The 16,494-nt window shown below is 26.6% G+C and overlaps 1 protein-coding gene across 1 annotated transcript in view; it reads right to left on the reverse strand.

Annotated features, from left to right (window-relative positions):
* Window positions 1-16,494, reverse strand: part of LOC113373080 — a 313,142-nt gene that overhangs the window by 257,046 nt on the left and 39,602 nt on the right. The window contains exon 4 of the mRNA XM_026613404.1: window positions 11,240-11,325. Within this exon, the coding sequence (XP_026469189.1) occupies window positions 11,240-11,325 (86 nt within the window). The remainder of the gene's footprint in view (window positions 1-11,239; window positions 11,326-16,494) is intronic.

Below are 16,494 nucleotides of genomic sequence, written 5' to 3' on the forward strand. Positions count from 1 at the left end.
GAATTAGGCGTTTGAAAAAAAAGTTTTTCTTCAATAGAGTTATAACTTATCGCCGTATGTTCATCCAGCGAATTTTCTTTTTGCCTTTTATATGATTTAGTTTTGTATACTTATCTGTGTATGAGTTGTATAAATGTAATATGTTTCTGGAACGAACAGCAAGAAAAAATATCAAAGAAATGTAATTATCTGCGCATGGATAAATTTGAGATACCAATTTCTTACATGTCATGAAGGTAATTAATTCACTTTGTGCGTTGTACATGTTTTCTACATACGATTTATATTTCATGATACAATTTTGTAAATTTGATTCACTATATTAAATGAAGTGAAATTTATATTTGCAATGGGAAAATTTTCACTGAGATAATACCATATTTTTAACTTCCCGAAGAAGTTTGTTTTCATAAAAAATCCGATTCGATTTTTATGTTTTCTCGACGTTTCAAGTCGTTCTGAATCGAATGAGACCAAATATGGAAACAGTATGGGTGTGTGTGTGTAAATCGAAGTTTGCTCAAAATCGGCTGGACTGATTTCAAAAATCCATTCGAGGTATTTCGATAAGGACTATCGTTTGTCAATTTTGCGCTACGATCGCCAAACCGTTTTTTTGTAAATCGCAGAAAAGTGAAAAAAAAATTGTCCACTTTTTAGCCCGCAATTCTGAATCGATTTTGAAAATTCAAAAGCTGTTCGAAACATATTGGTTGGGAATCGACTTGATTAGTTTTTGGTAAAGATCGGCCGGGCCGTTTCCTTGTAATAAAGTGTTAAAAAAAAATGTTTTGACGATTTTTATTAATTCTTTTTTGACGGTAGATACCATAGTCTTAAAGATCATACTAAAATATTACGGTCCTACGACAAGTCTTTTAATTTTAAAAATTCGTCAAAGTTTGCAAAATTTAGTATCGCTTTTTTGGCGTTTGTCAAAATTAGAAATTTCATCAACGTTTGCTCAAGAACGCCTGAACCGATTTCAAAAATTTAGAAGTCAATTGATGTATTCTGATGTGATTTATCATTTCTCAGTTTTGTGCAGCGATCGGCCGAGCCGTTTCATTGTAATTTGAAAAAAACTGTTAAAGTTTTTGTCCACATTTAAGCTCATACTACCGAATTGATTTTAAAAAATCAAAAACTATTCGAAAGATATTAGTTGGGAATGATACTGATTCGTTTTAGATGAAAATCTACCGAGCAGCTCTTTTGTAATTAACTGTTGAAAAAAAATTAAGCTAATTTTTATGGAACTTTTTTTGGCGATATATAACATGGTCTTATAAAACTTACTGTAATATTCCGGCCTTACGACAAGTAGTTTAATTTTAAAAATTCATCAAAGTTTGAGAAAATGAGTAGTTTGTTAAAATTAAAATTAGACGATTTACTTGGTATAACAATAGAGTACTTCGTCTTAATGAACATACAAAACCATTAAAGTCCTACGGAAACTGGTTCAATTATAAAAACTATTGATTTGTGAAAATTTGCTTTTAGAAAATACTCCGAGTTAACGTGTTTATTCGTTTTCAAATATGTATAATAATTCTACTCGAAATATGTTCAATCACTCATGAATTAATTTTATTGATTGAATCGATTATTTACACATATCAGAAAGTTCATGTAACTTGCCTCAAGGCAAAATACCAATACCAACTAGTTTGCTTTAGTTTCGCGTAACTTTTATAGATTTGCTTCTAATCAATAGCATTGCTTGTATTTAACTGTCCTTTAGATAATCAATTAAACATTATTGTTAAATCAGAATTACCTCAAATACTACTGAACTAATACTGTTCTCCACTGAAATCGTCGGAATTGAACTGAATAAGCTGTAACAGTAATCGCCATGAAGCAAATTGAAGTACTTAAATCATTTGAATCCCGATGTAATGAATTGCCGCTAGTTTGCATTCTGTTTGAAAATGCGAACAGATTTAGTTAAATCGGATAAATTAGTACGCGGATGTTAATTAAAAACTTATATTCAGTTCATCTATCTATTATGAAAACGACTTCACCTTCAGAATGAAAGGATCAATCGAAATGAATTAGTTTCACTTGATATTATAGATGTCAAATATGATATTAAGTAAAAATAGCCAATTGAGGGCTTTGATGTAATTTATAACTAATCAATATTAGAACAAAATATAATGATTTCCTTAACAGATAGAAAAAGGTCTACCACTGGGTTACCATTTAATAACACTGCTTTAAAGAATCGGATCTTTCAACAGCTAATAGAACATTCATACGTGATTCTGAAACATATTCAGAACTGTACTTATAATTATTATTCTTTCGTTAATAATATGTTAATACATTTGGCATTTTCAGTAGATATAGAAATATCAATAGAAAAAATTAATATATACAATAATAGGTAATAGTAATAATAGTAGTAATAGGTAGATCCTGTAAAACTCTTTTCTGTCATTTAAAAATGTCAATTTTGACATAAACAAATTATTATGTACTGTAATGTAATTTTTAATAGAGTCTATCAATTTTATAGTATTCAAATACAGTTAATAATTTAAAATAAATAAGGAGTTGTTAGCTCACATTATACCTGCACATCTTATTATCTATACAATTTTCATAAAATCGTAAGTTAAACTATAATGCTTTACATTTCAATAATAATTCAATTAATTTGATGAATTGTGTACTTTCTTGCATAATTAATTAATTTTAAATAAAACTAGTAGTGTATGGCATCGTGCCTTGAGGCAAATTACTAATTCCCGTACCGTAATTCGAGAAATATTAAATGTTTTCAAATAGATTATTATCAATGTAAAGAAAAGTAAACAAACAAAACTTAATTAATCCAATTTAAAATGAAGGACATTGTCCAATATTCATAAGAATTATATAAACTAAAATACAAAGTTACAATTATTTATTTAAAGTATATAAGTGAGCTTCAGAGTTTTAGCTAGAATTGAAATTAAAATCCGAATTATTTTTGATATTAAAAAAAATATTTTTGAAAGATTAAAAAAAATTAAATTTTTTTCCCATAAGCAATCGTTAAGTCAATACAAACAGAAACTTTTTTGAATCATTCAAATCGGCATAGTTTTCTTAAAAACTTCCATTTTTTGCACATTTAGCTCCGTATCTTCAAAATGGCTGGATATAATTTTGCCAAAAACTAATCTCGATTTCTCGCGGTCATTACGAGTTGAATGTTTTTTGAATCATTCAAATCAGATGCTCCGTTCTCTCAAAAACTTGTTTTCTACCTTCTTAACTCTTTGCTCCGTATCTCCGAAACGGCCTGGCCTGCCTTTGCCAAAAACTAATCAGCACGTTTTCCTATCAATAGGAATCGAACGTTTTTTGAAACATTAAAATTGGTTGATCCGTGCGTCCGAAAACGAGGACAAAAATGCGGACACACAAAACACACGCACACATATTCGTCATTTTTTTCTGAGATACGCCAAAAATGTGAAACGTGCAGATACGCACAAATTTTATTTCTGATTTTTGGACGATTACAATAAGTTACTCTTCCCGGGAAGTTAAAAAATGTTTTTATTTTTGTCATACTTCTTCACAATTCGGGATCTTATGATTTCTTCTCCAGAATAGTGATTTATAATTATAACTTGCCAATATTAAATAAATAAATTATTACTTGTTGAATTTAGCTTAAGTATATATAATATTTCACAAAATAATTCATTTCTTCAAGAATTAGTTTTAGTCATTTGCTGCGAAATCTTGTGGTAAGCAGAATTGAAAATATTCCAAAAACGGAAACATCTTTAAAGTTCAGTGAATATGTTTATGCAAAAAGGTATGAAAATCTTTACAAAACGCGTATCCGATTATCAGGATTTAGGCTTGCTTGCAAAAATTAAGTATACCCTGAAGAAAATTGATAACGATATTTCCGCGACTTACGCATCGGCGAGTGCTACAAAAACATAAATCCTGTCTCGAATATATAACATTTTCTGAAAGTCGGCATTTTTTCTCGCGTATGCGGTCACAAATTCTATTATGCAAATAAATTGGATATTTTGTAATAAATCATACGAACTGAGGCAGCAACTGGAATACGAAATCTTTAAGCCAATAATATACACCTGTGGCCCTAAAGAATAAATATACCCAGATATGTTACAGAAACGGCTTAACCGATACTAGCAAACGTGCAAATAGACTGACGTCACTATGGGGGAATGCAGACATTCGTGTGATACATGTCATTTTGCGAAATAGATGGCCAAATACTCGATTTCAATGAAATATGTATTAATAAAATTTTGTAAAAAAATATTTTTGTTCTTTTATTTTATTTTGTTGAAAATTATTACAACTTAGTTCTGACAAATAAGAACAAACCCAAGTCTGCATGCGACGTATTTTCTTTAAGGAAAATAATTCAATATTAATAATTTTACTGTGTTTGTATAATGTATATACACTCATTATATAATTTTCTTATAAAATTCTTAATATACTAAAAAATGGCAAACTTATCTGAACGTTAGCGAGAAATCGTTTAAACCATGTAAAGACTAGAGATAAAATTTTTATTAATTCAATATATGTCATACAAATTAGTTCTGAAAAATAAGAACAAACCCAAGTCTGCATGCGACGTATTTTCTTTAAGGAAAATAATTCAATATTAATAATATTACTGTGTTTGTATAATGTATATACACTCATTATATAATTTTCTTTTAATATTCTTAATATACTAAAAAATGACAAACTTATCTGAACGTTAGTGAGAAATCGTTTAAACCATGTAAAGACTAGAGTTAAAATATTTAATATTTTAATATATGTCATAATGTAAATCTCAAAAATATTGTTATATAAAATAATGAAGTTCAAGATCAGTTTACCTAAAACAACATATAGAAGTATTTATTAAAACTAGTGGTGTATGGCATAGTACCTTAAGGCAAATTGCTGGAACTTTCCGTACCATAACGAAATGTTTGAGGAATATTGAATGTTTTCAAATAAATTAGATTAATATAAATACTGTAAAATTGTCTAATATTTATAAGAATTATCTAAACTGAATTACAAAGTTTAAATTATTTATTTAAAGTATATAAGCAAGCTTTAGAACTTTATCAAGTATTAAAATTAAAATCTGAATTATTTTCGATATGCAAAAAAAAATTAGCAAAAAAAATTGAAATGATTTTTTATCCAAAATCAATTTTTTGTCAACACAAGCAGAAAGTTTTTTGAATTATTCAAATTGCTTATTTCTCTCAAAAACTGCTATTTTTTGTACATTTAGTTTTGTACCTTCGAAATGGCTGGACCTGCCTATGTCAAAAACTAATCATCACTTCTCCTAATCATTAAAAATTGAATGTTTTTAGGATGCCAAAAAACTAATCAGCATATCTCCCTATCAATAGTAATCGAATGTTTTTTGAATCATTCAAATCGGTTGATCCCTGCGGTCGAGAACGTGGACGAAGATTTGTATCCATACAAACATACACACAAATCCATGTTTTTTTCTAAGATATGCCAAAATGTTCAGAAACCTTCAAAACGTGAAGATATGCAAAAATTTTCAATTTCGATTCTTGGACGATTACATTACAATAACTTACCCTACGGGAAGTTAATTATATTCCTCGTTATTAAAATTTCAAATCTCAAACTTAAAGAAAATCATTTCAGATTCAATTTAGTAATAAATTATTCTGTTATTCAATTTTGCAGAATAATTCAAAATACGTTCCTGAATTTCGGAATGCTCATCATATATGATACAAAGAATTAGGATTACCATTATGGTATGTTAATTCCAAAATTACATTATGAGTACAAAGAGATATGAGAGAGAATATATATATATATATATATATATATATATATATATATATTATGATAATGTTAACTTTATACTTTTAAATCAACATTATCATACAAATACGTTTAAAGAACATTTTGAAGAAAAATACTGAAAGAAAATATTTGTGATCTTATAATTCATAAATCAAATCATGAAAAATTATTATAGTAGATAAAAGTAACTGACAAAATAGTAAAAGTAGTAGTAAATTATATTTTCATTTAGTTTACCTATATCATCTAAAACATTATAATTATTTTCATTAATTTCTTTACTGAAAATTTTGCAAATATTATTTATATTATAATTTGATTGTAACTCATATTATTTATGTTTCAAACAGATTATATTTCAAGTGTAATAACGTATGCTTCTATAGATAAAATTATTATATTTTTATTATACCTTTGTGAATATATTTTCTTACTTATAATATTTACCTCATGATGCGAGTAATTATGTTTCAATTAAAAGAATTTCTAAATATAATTTTGACTAGTGGTGTATGGCATCGTGCCTTTAGGCAAATTGCTGGAAATTCCTGTGCTAAAAATTTATTTTTTTTTTTGAAAGAATAAATTTTTTCTTTAAACTCAAAAAATATATTTTTGAGAAATTTTAAATTTTTGAAAAATTTTGAAATACTTTGCAAATTTAGGAACTTTTTTTCAAAACTGCGTTAGCTGCATAGAGATGATTTGCGATTACTTACATATATTACCCTAAGAAAAGTTTAAAATACCGCGTTCAAAAACTTTATGAAAAACCCTCAATTTTATTAATTCTGAAGAAAATCTATTGCAAAAACATGATATGTATTTCAGTCTATTTATTTCTTTTCTCTACTAAAATAACTTAAGTACAGATTTTCAATGCAAAATAAATTACTATATTAACCTACATTTCATTTATTACCAATTCCAAGTATCCACTTTTCTCATCCAGAAGATATTAAATTACTATATATTTCCTGGCTTATTTAATATCCAATCCTATCGCTTTATATCAATAATGTTTCATTTCATTTCTGATTGAAATCGATTCTCGTTCAATTATTTTATTTTGTAATCTCCAAGTTTTATAATGCAATCAGTTTAAACTACACAGATTCAATTTAAACTTGTTCAACTTTCTGTTTATACAAAAGTTTCACTAACATATCTATCTTGGCTAAAATTTTCAGTCAGTAATATTATTTTGTGTGTATTAGTCTTGACATGTAAATGATTTATTATATTAACTTTTGTTGCACTCACTCGATACTAAACTTGCATTATGGAGGTAAGGTAATTTGATTCAGTTATGAATTTTATAATTGAATTAGTAGTTCCAGCTCTGAGAAATACTTTTTAAAAATCATATATTTGCAGTTTTTTACAACATGCACCATATTAAAGCATGGTAAAATATAAAAAAATCTATTGATAATATTTTGCATTAAAATAAAAACTAATTTTTGTTGTACATAAAAATAAGATTTAATTTTTATTCAGTTAATTGCCAGTATTATTCATAGTTAATAACCAGTAATAAAGATAAAATATATATTAACTAGTTAAAAGTGGCATTTAGCCTTCACGCAAGTTGCATGAACTGTCCGAAATATGTAAGAATTGACTTAATCAGTCGAAATTGAAATTTATATTATTTAGAATTAAAACTAATAATATAAATAATGAGTTCCATACCAACATTTTACCTCAAATTTCAAGGTGCCTAATAAAATAGTAAATAAAGCACATATCTACTCGCATTTGTTGACGTGTTCGAAAAAATGTGCAGACTCATGAAATTCTTCAAACATTCCGCAAAGTTTTTTTATTTCGATATTTTCTGTTCATAAAATAACAGAAAGGAAAAAAGGAGAAACTTCTATATTAAATTCTCCGACAGAATACAACCGCTTTCTTTAAAATAAGTGGTTTCTGACTAATACAGCGCAAATTTTAGGACTTCTAACTTTTGAAAAAAAACATCAAAGATATTGTTGGAAATTGGAAGAGAATACATTATGGTTTTAAGTAATATGTGTGATATGAAAGTGTAGCCGTGTGACTCATTTTGTACAAATGTTTCATTTTTGTAAAAATACAGACAGAATCTAGAAATTTTTATGCTACATTTAATTTGGCTACTAAAATTTCGATAGATCTTCATATATATCATATAAATATATTTATTAAAGATATTTATGATTCACTAATATCAATTCTATAATATATATTCCATATTTAATTCAAATAAATTGTTGTTTATATTATGAAAATTCTATCATATATCCATTTTGTATGCATATATTTGGTGATATAGAAATATGTCTGCAACATTTTCATTAATATTTTCAAGACTTTGAGGTTCTTATTATTAAATAAAAACGTATTCATATACTTCATCATTTAAAAGTCCTTTGTTCTGAAAATTGCAGGTGTATATAATGCTTCTTAAATAAGATAACAGGCAAACAAAAATTAGTCGCAAGTTTATTGCTTGTTAGGATTTTTTCTTAAAAAATATTTTAATTAGCAAAATGCTGTTATAAGGATTAAAGCGTTATGTAAAGAAGTGAGATCGTACCTGTCATAAAAATGCTTCATTTTCAAAAAAATTATCATAAAATATATTTACCATTTTTAACATCCCGAAGAAGAAGTTTATGTTTCCATCAAAAAATACGATTTGCTCATTTTATGTTTTCTCGACGTTTCAAGTCATACTGAATCGAAACCAAATTTGGAAAAAGTATGTGTGTGTGAACAGATATTTTGCTGTAAATTGACGTTTTCTCAAAAACGGCTAGGCCGATTTAAAAAATTTAAAAGCCTTTCTATGTATCTCGATGAGAACTAGCGTTTATCAATTTTGCGCGACGATCACCCAAGCCGTTTCTTCGTAAATAGCAGAAAATTGAAAATTTTTTCGTCAGACAACTTACACCAGACAATGTTTCTGACTGACAGACTGATTAATTATTATCAATTGAACTTTATTCATTATAAATTGAAAAAACATTTTTTCAGCTAGATGATCTGATAACAGAAAAACGAACATTTTTCAAATAATCGGTCTATTATTTATTAAACAACTATTGTAACAAATCTTTTTATAATAATGTCAATCTGTTCTAAAGTTTTGATTTATAAACTAAAATTGAATAAAAAAAATTATTGGATTCTTTTTTGAAAAAATCATTATGGTTTAAATAATGAATATTAGTATATCTGTTTTTTGTATTTGAAATTTTCACCTCAATCTTGAATTTATAGACAATATTATGTTCAATCTAATAATAGCATTTCAAGTTTGTTACATTCATGATCTATATAGGTATTTATCTGAATGTAAGTAACTTTATTAATAAAGTTAATAATGCAATTGAGAATTTGGAGTGAATATTATTTTCAAGTATTTAAATTCATTACGAGTAACCTAATTTTATCACAATCTCCGCATTCTTTGACAATAATTTTATGTGAACCAAAGGTAAACTTTCTTTTATATACCAGTTCGAAAGTTCTCGAAGTATTCTTACATTTCACAATTAGTTCATCTAAGTAATTCAATTGCACTGAAAATGTTCATTTGCATAAATACACTCCACTAACAAAAGACAAAGATTTTAAGTTCGTTAGATTGCGCCAAGTAAATTTATGCGAAGCAATCCGCATGTTTTAGGTCGTGCTTGAAATCTGAAAACGGGAAGAAAAGGATCTCTCACAATGGGATGAATGGGCGAGAAAAATTCAGGAAGCATAGAATTTTAATAATGAAATCGTTTAAGTTTTCAATAATATTCACTATTGAAAAAATCGTGTTAAATATTATCCATCCATCTTCAATTGTTCATATTTGCTTCAACTAACTACATTTATTTTGTAGAAAAAAATTGACATTTTCAAATACTTTGATCTTTTTCTAGGAATAACCAAAACATTATTTAAGTAGTGCGTATTATTGAAAATAAAATAACAACAATAATTATTATAGACATCATATCGTACAAATTGTTTCCAACTTTTCAATGCCTTAAGGTTTGAACTTAACTTTCTATACTGAAAAATAAAATATTTTGCAAAACTTCGAAAAAAAAAATATTTTCGAGAAAGTTTAAGATTTCTAAAAAAAATTACTATTTTGAAAAATTTGATTTTTTTTATTTTGATTTTTTTGTATTTTGATTTTTTTTGAAAATTGTGAACACTTTTTTATTTGATCGCGCTGCATAGCTGATTTAGAGTCGAAATATCAAGCGCGTAATCGTCTATTGTGTAAAAATTGATACAGAACCCATATAAATTTACTCAAAATTTGTACTTATTATTATAATCTTTATAAAATATCTGATGCCTAATAGCATTATTTTGAGACGCTGGGCCTGTCTTTACAAAAATTTCACCAGTTGTTCATTTCGTCAATTAAAATATTTTTTGAATTATTCAAATCGGGTGCTCCGTTATTTCAAAAACTGGAATACCATTTTTGGCACTTTTTGCCTCGTATCTCCGAAACGGCTAGACCTGCATTTGCCAAAAACTAATCAGCACGTACCCTTATCAATAGGAATCGAATCGTCGACGAAAATTTGTATGCACGCACACAACTAACACACATATATGTATAAAAACGCATAAAAAATATACATTGTTTTATCTGTCTTTATTATAGTCTCATAATATGTTATGAATTATTCTTTTAATAAATTCATTTATTTAAATAAATAAATATATATATATATATATATATAAATATATATATGTTAATGTATGTATGCTGTGTGTCTAGTAATCTATGTATATTACTATCCTTTCTGTTTGTGAAACTACGATTTATATTATCTGGAAGTGGAATTCAATTACATGTTCCGAGTTCTAATTTATATATTATTTCGCAGAACTTTTGGGACTTCGTATAACTTTAGGTTTTGCTCCGTAAATGGACTATGTTTAGAGGCAAACTAACTGAGAATGATTTCATTCGAACATAAGCAGAAAAAACTCAGTTTCAAGTAAATATAATTGGGCATGAATAAATCTCATATTGGCAACTCAACTCAAAAATTCAAATAAATCGTATATTGGCAACTCAATGTATAAGAACTGAATGATCGATAGCAACTAAATGAAAAAATATTTTCAGTACAAATTTATTTATACATAATTGCATTTTAAGAATTTATTTCATTTCAGGGCTTAGATTGTATATAATAAATTCAATAATTTTTCTCTCATTCAGCCTATGCCGTGCTTTTAAAATAGCTTTTTTGAATTCACAGTATAGAGAATTCGTTATATATATATATATATATATATATATATATATATATATAAGTATATATATAATAAATATTATTAGTAAATTTTCAATACGACTTACCTTATAAATTCCAAATAGCAGCATCATGCTCAGGATTACCATGCAAAGTTGCGTGACTATTATTGCCAGATACGCCATTTGAACCCCTGACAACAAAAAATGATTTATGGATTATGTTAAATCGGTATTTGACATTTTAGCAACTGATTTACTGCCGAAATAATAATAAAAATATAAATCATTTATTTATATTGGAAAACATTCGTTCAGCAATCGTACAAAATCACAACAACTTCTTCGGATAAATAATATTCATTCTAAATGCATCCATAATAGTTATATAATAAAATTAATATAATATATGTGAATATATATATATATATATATATACAGGGCCGGTCCTACCTTGAATGCGATGCATGCAAAAAATGCGGGCGCACGCCTTAGAGGGCGCCAAAACGAGACTCGGAAATGAAATTTTCAATATAGTTTTTTTTTTTTAATATAATTCAAGAGACATATAATTTCTTTGCATTTTTCACTAATTTTTGAGCAATATTTAAGATGCAATTTTGGATATTTTAAATAATGAAAAATCAAAATAAAATAATCCAACATAAAGCACCAGTGTTATGTTTAATAATAAAAGGCTAGAATTTTTTTGCTTTACATGATGTGTTTAATAGAATAAATCTCATAAAATCTCCAAAATAAATAAGTAAATTTTTTCAAAAATATTATTTCAATTATAATAAATATACTGAAATATTTGGAAGTCCTACAAAATTTGGATTAAAACTAAGAATTTAGAAGTAGTTTGATAGTGATTATGAAGAACCCGCTAATCGCCACGATATTTAATAAAAATTTAAAATCAATGTGCTTTTATATTATATATCTAATTTTTTGCGTACTAAATCCAGAGTTATTAAAAAGTAATCAAAAAAATAACGTAAATCTTCTTACAATTTTAATGAAAAAGTGTTAAAACAGTTAAAATAATAAGTGGGGGCGCTAGAAAAAAATTGCATGCGGGCGCTGAGGACCCATGACCGGCTCTGTATATATATATATATATATATATATATATATGTATGTAGGTAAATAAAGTTGTTCTTGGGTGAACGCCCATTAATTGAAAATGCATACAAATAATTTGAAAAAAAATCAAAAAACACGAAAGTATAATGCACCAATTACTATACAATTTTCAAAGCACGAATTGGAAAAAAATTTAATAGTCAAATTTATTCCAAACATATAGCATGTCTCGATGAGATTTTTTAATTTAATTTATATTTGATAGCAATAGCCAACACTGCCAACAGTATAAAAACTACAAAAATTATAGAATTTTAAATATTAGCTCTTCGTCATGACATTCTTAGTATTGAAATGTTTCTCATTTTCTCAATATGAAATATTCAGTTTTAATTAAGCAAGGTATTTTTTGAGACTCACGCACCTAAGAGAAAATAAATTTATTGTTCTCACAAAATCGGAACCTTGGATATAATTACAAGTGACACGTTACAAGGAGACAATGGAGCAATGATTGATTGCTCCGAAGCAAGAAAATCTTCACATTCATCCATCATTCCGATAGGCTAGGAGGATATTAACCTATACTAGAGATGGGAGCAGAGGTAGAGGAGCAATCTTGCTAAAAACCGCTAACATATGCTCTGGTTTATATATAGAGATTAATTCCCTTATACCCACAAGTAGGTAGAAATACTTGTATTAGTAAAACATAAACCTAAATTTTGTAATATAATAATAAAATCGAATTTCCGCATATTATTGCCTAATCTTCTCAGCACAATCATATCTCCATAATATATTTTATATGAGGGTATTTCAATGATATTATAAATAAATCATTTTTATATTTATGTATTTATGTATATATTACTCATGTGATAAATGTGTTATATAATAAGAAATACTTGATAACGCAATGTTATCATTTATTACATTATTACAACTATTTAAAATACGATTGCTTATTGCATATATTTCAAATGTATAAAATGCTTGGTGTGGCATTTTGCACTGAGGGATTGCACGTTCAAAATTTCTTATACCATGGTATACCATTCCATTCATTTGCTTAAAACCATCTGCTTTATTAAATTGTATGTAATAAATACGAGTTGTAATAAATTCAATAGGACAGTGAAATAAAGTTAAGATTTGTTCATTTCAATTTCAACTTGATTAAGATTGATTTTCATGAGATAAACTATAAATATATAAATAAAATAGACGATCTAAGTATAATCAAAAAGCACTAAAAGGACTTTTATGGCAACTAGCACTTAAACTTCTGTGCAGCAGACACACGTGGTAAATTTGAATTGGATCCGCTTTTAGTCTTCGACTATCGCTAAATTTTACGATCGGGTTTGTGTTTTTATACATAGGGAATCTTTAAGTCCTTTTTATGGGTTTTGAGTGCACCGCCTACTTTCCATATAAAAATACCCTCTTTAGGTATTTTCCATTTTCACACAAGCTGCTGATATTTATTATGCTTTAAAAAAACTTTAGAACATTTTATTTTTATAAGAAAATTTATTTATATAACTTGGTAATATATTCTTTACCGATTAAAATTCACTTTCCCGGTGCACAACATTTAGAAATTATGTATCCCATAATTGCATATACAATTTAATCGAATAAGCGCAATTTCTACTATATGAGCCCAAAGGACTTTATAAATGCAATGTAATAACATCGTTCCAGTTTTTCGTAAAACATTTCTCTAAAGAATCAAATTAAACGAACGTTGTTCTATATTCTGTCGTAAACAAAGAATTTTATTTCTCAAAACATGATATGTTTCTGTACAAAAACTTCAATAACGATGTCAATAAGCCGGAATGATAAGAATGAAAACATACTTTATTTTATTCAGAAACAATTCACTATAATAAAGGATTTCATATTATTAGCTTCTTTTCATGTCTTGTAATAAAAATATTCTTCTTGTTATAAAAGCTAATAATGCAATAAATTTCTCGTATTGCGCTGTTGACAAACAAATGAAAAATAGAATATTATGAAACCACATAATTAAATCTATATAGATAAAATTAAATTAAATGTATTGAAGCAAATACTTTAGAATAACAATATTATTGTTTAATTATTGCATATTATATAATATAATATATCATGGATTAAATTTTTTTCTATAATAAATAATAAATTTTGCAATTTCGAAATTAATGAAATGTAAGCCAAGCATATTAATTCATGATCCATAAATAAAATATTTCGACAAACGTCATAATATAATTACTTCAAGTTTTTATTGGTGGATTTATTTTCCTGATAGATATATTTTAATTTGGTCAAAATTGCAATAGAATCTCTTCAAAATATGTTGCCATGTGTAAGAATGACTTGAATAAACTTTTGTTATGGCATTCAAGAACTCCTATTTAACTTACGAATCACGTTTCAGAGTATCTCTTTCATAGATTCAGATGCAATAGTTGAATTGGCAATTGCAAGAGCTATACAGGACGTCGATATTGTGTTGCATCGGATTTTCATCTTAAATAGTTGCCATAAAACATCAAAACATTAAGCATGAGAATGCGATGTATGTATTTCCTATATTTATATATGCATAAGCAAACTATAACAAATAATTAATATAATTTTATTTATTTTAAATAATTTATTTAAAATTTATTTTAAAGCCGTGTGAAGTTTATTCAAATTATTTTAGTCAAACTATAGTTATTTTAGTCAAACTATAGTTATTTTTAGTTAATCATTCAGTCCAAATATTATTTATTATTTATATTTATTAAGTTATATCATGCAAGTCATAATTAAAATGTAGGGCAAAAGGTAGTAGATCGCTCCACCGTATTTTCACCAGCTTTTGGTAACACAACAAACATTAAATAAATGCATCATTTTTTTTAACTTTCAACAATTCAGGATGCAGAAACGGTCTATATTTGTTCACAAAACTACAAATATGAAAAATATGTCATGTGCTACATCTAAAATCGAAAACAACAAATAAATTTATTGGTTTGTTGATGATTATAAATTATTAATAATTTATATATTTATTGTATATATTTCAAAGATTGTCGATTTAGTAAAATCAATTACCAGCTTACATAAAAAATAGATAACTTAGAGAAACAAAAACATCAGTGAGCATCGAATATCAAATGAATTAAAATATCATAAAATCGTACTCGCGACTTATTTGTAGTCCACTCAAATTTGCATCAATAGATATAATTTTCTTTTGCTCGTTCTAGAAATAATCTAGAAATGCAGCACTTGCTACTTGTGTATTAGCTTTCAAAAGTGCACTTTCTTACAAATGCTACACGTACTTACATATTGATGCTTTTGTCAAAAGAACGTGACCTGTAATATAAAGTAATGAATAGAAACGTTTCGTTCTGTAACATGAATATCCAATGATTCTACTAGAAATTATTAGAGAAAACAGGCATAAACTGTAAGGAATAAAAACTTTATACATTTTGGTATATTATATAAACTTAATATCAACATAATTTTTAGTTTTACAATGTTTAATTTAGAACGAACGAAAAATTTACTTGTAGTTATCGAACTTCTAGACTTGATTGAGAATATTGCATATGCAACATATGTTAATTGTATTATATAATGATGTCAATGCTAACGTAACAATAGTTATAAACTCTGGTAATTAATAATCTGTAATATATCCCAAACCCATCATTCTATACTGCACATAAATCATCTATTATTATTCTATATGAAACATCACATAAATTTAGAACTATATAGACAGGTAAACATTATAAATGTATACCCAGACGCCGCTGTTTTAAATATATCTATAAATCTTTCTAAACATGATCTCTATATCACATAGATTATCTCTGGCTATCGAATTCCGATAACGATTTATTCAGCATACTATCCAATACTGCAATATATATTGATATAATGTAGAAAATATTACGATATCTGGCCTCAATTTTGTTATTCGAATGTGATTTATTTGATAAACATAAGATCGAACGTACCAATAATACGGAGGAAATATAGAGAAAGATCTGGTATTTAAAATATTCAACTTTCCTAAATCAAATACATATATTTCAATACAAATGCTTACCTTATTTATTGATATTCATATTAAGGGTTGAATATACTAATATTTAGCAAATTAATAATTAATTTAATTTAAATATATATATATATATATATATATATAAAATTCTTCTGTAATGATGTATGTAAATATACTCCTCCCAAACGATTATTCGGATTTTGAT

Source organism: Ctenocephalides felis, unplaced genomic scaffold (genome assembly GCF_003426905.1).
Source record: "Ctenocephalides felis isolate EL2017-DRISC unplaced genomic scaffold, ASM342690v1 CF-g0.4_SCAFFOLD_01604, whole genome shotgun sequence".
NCBI classification, from domain to species: Eukaryota; Metazoa; Arthropoda; class Insecta; order Siphonaptera; family Pulicidae; genus Ctenocephalides; species Ctenocephalides felis.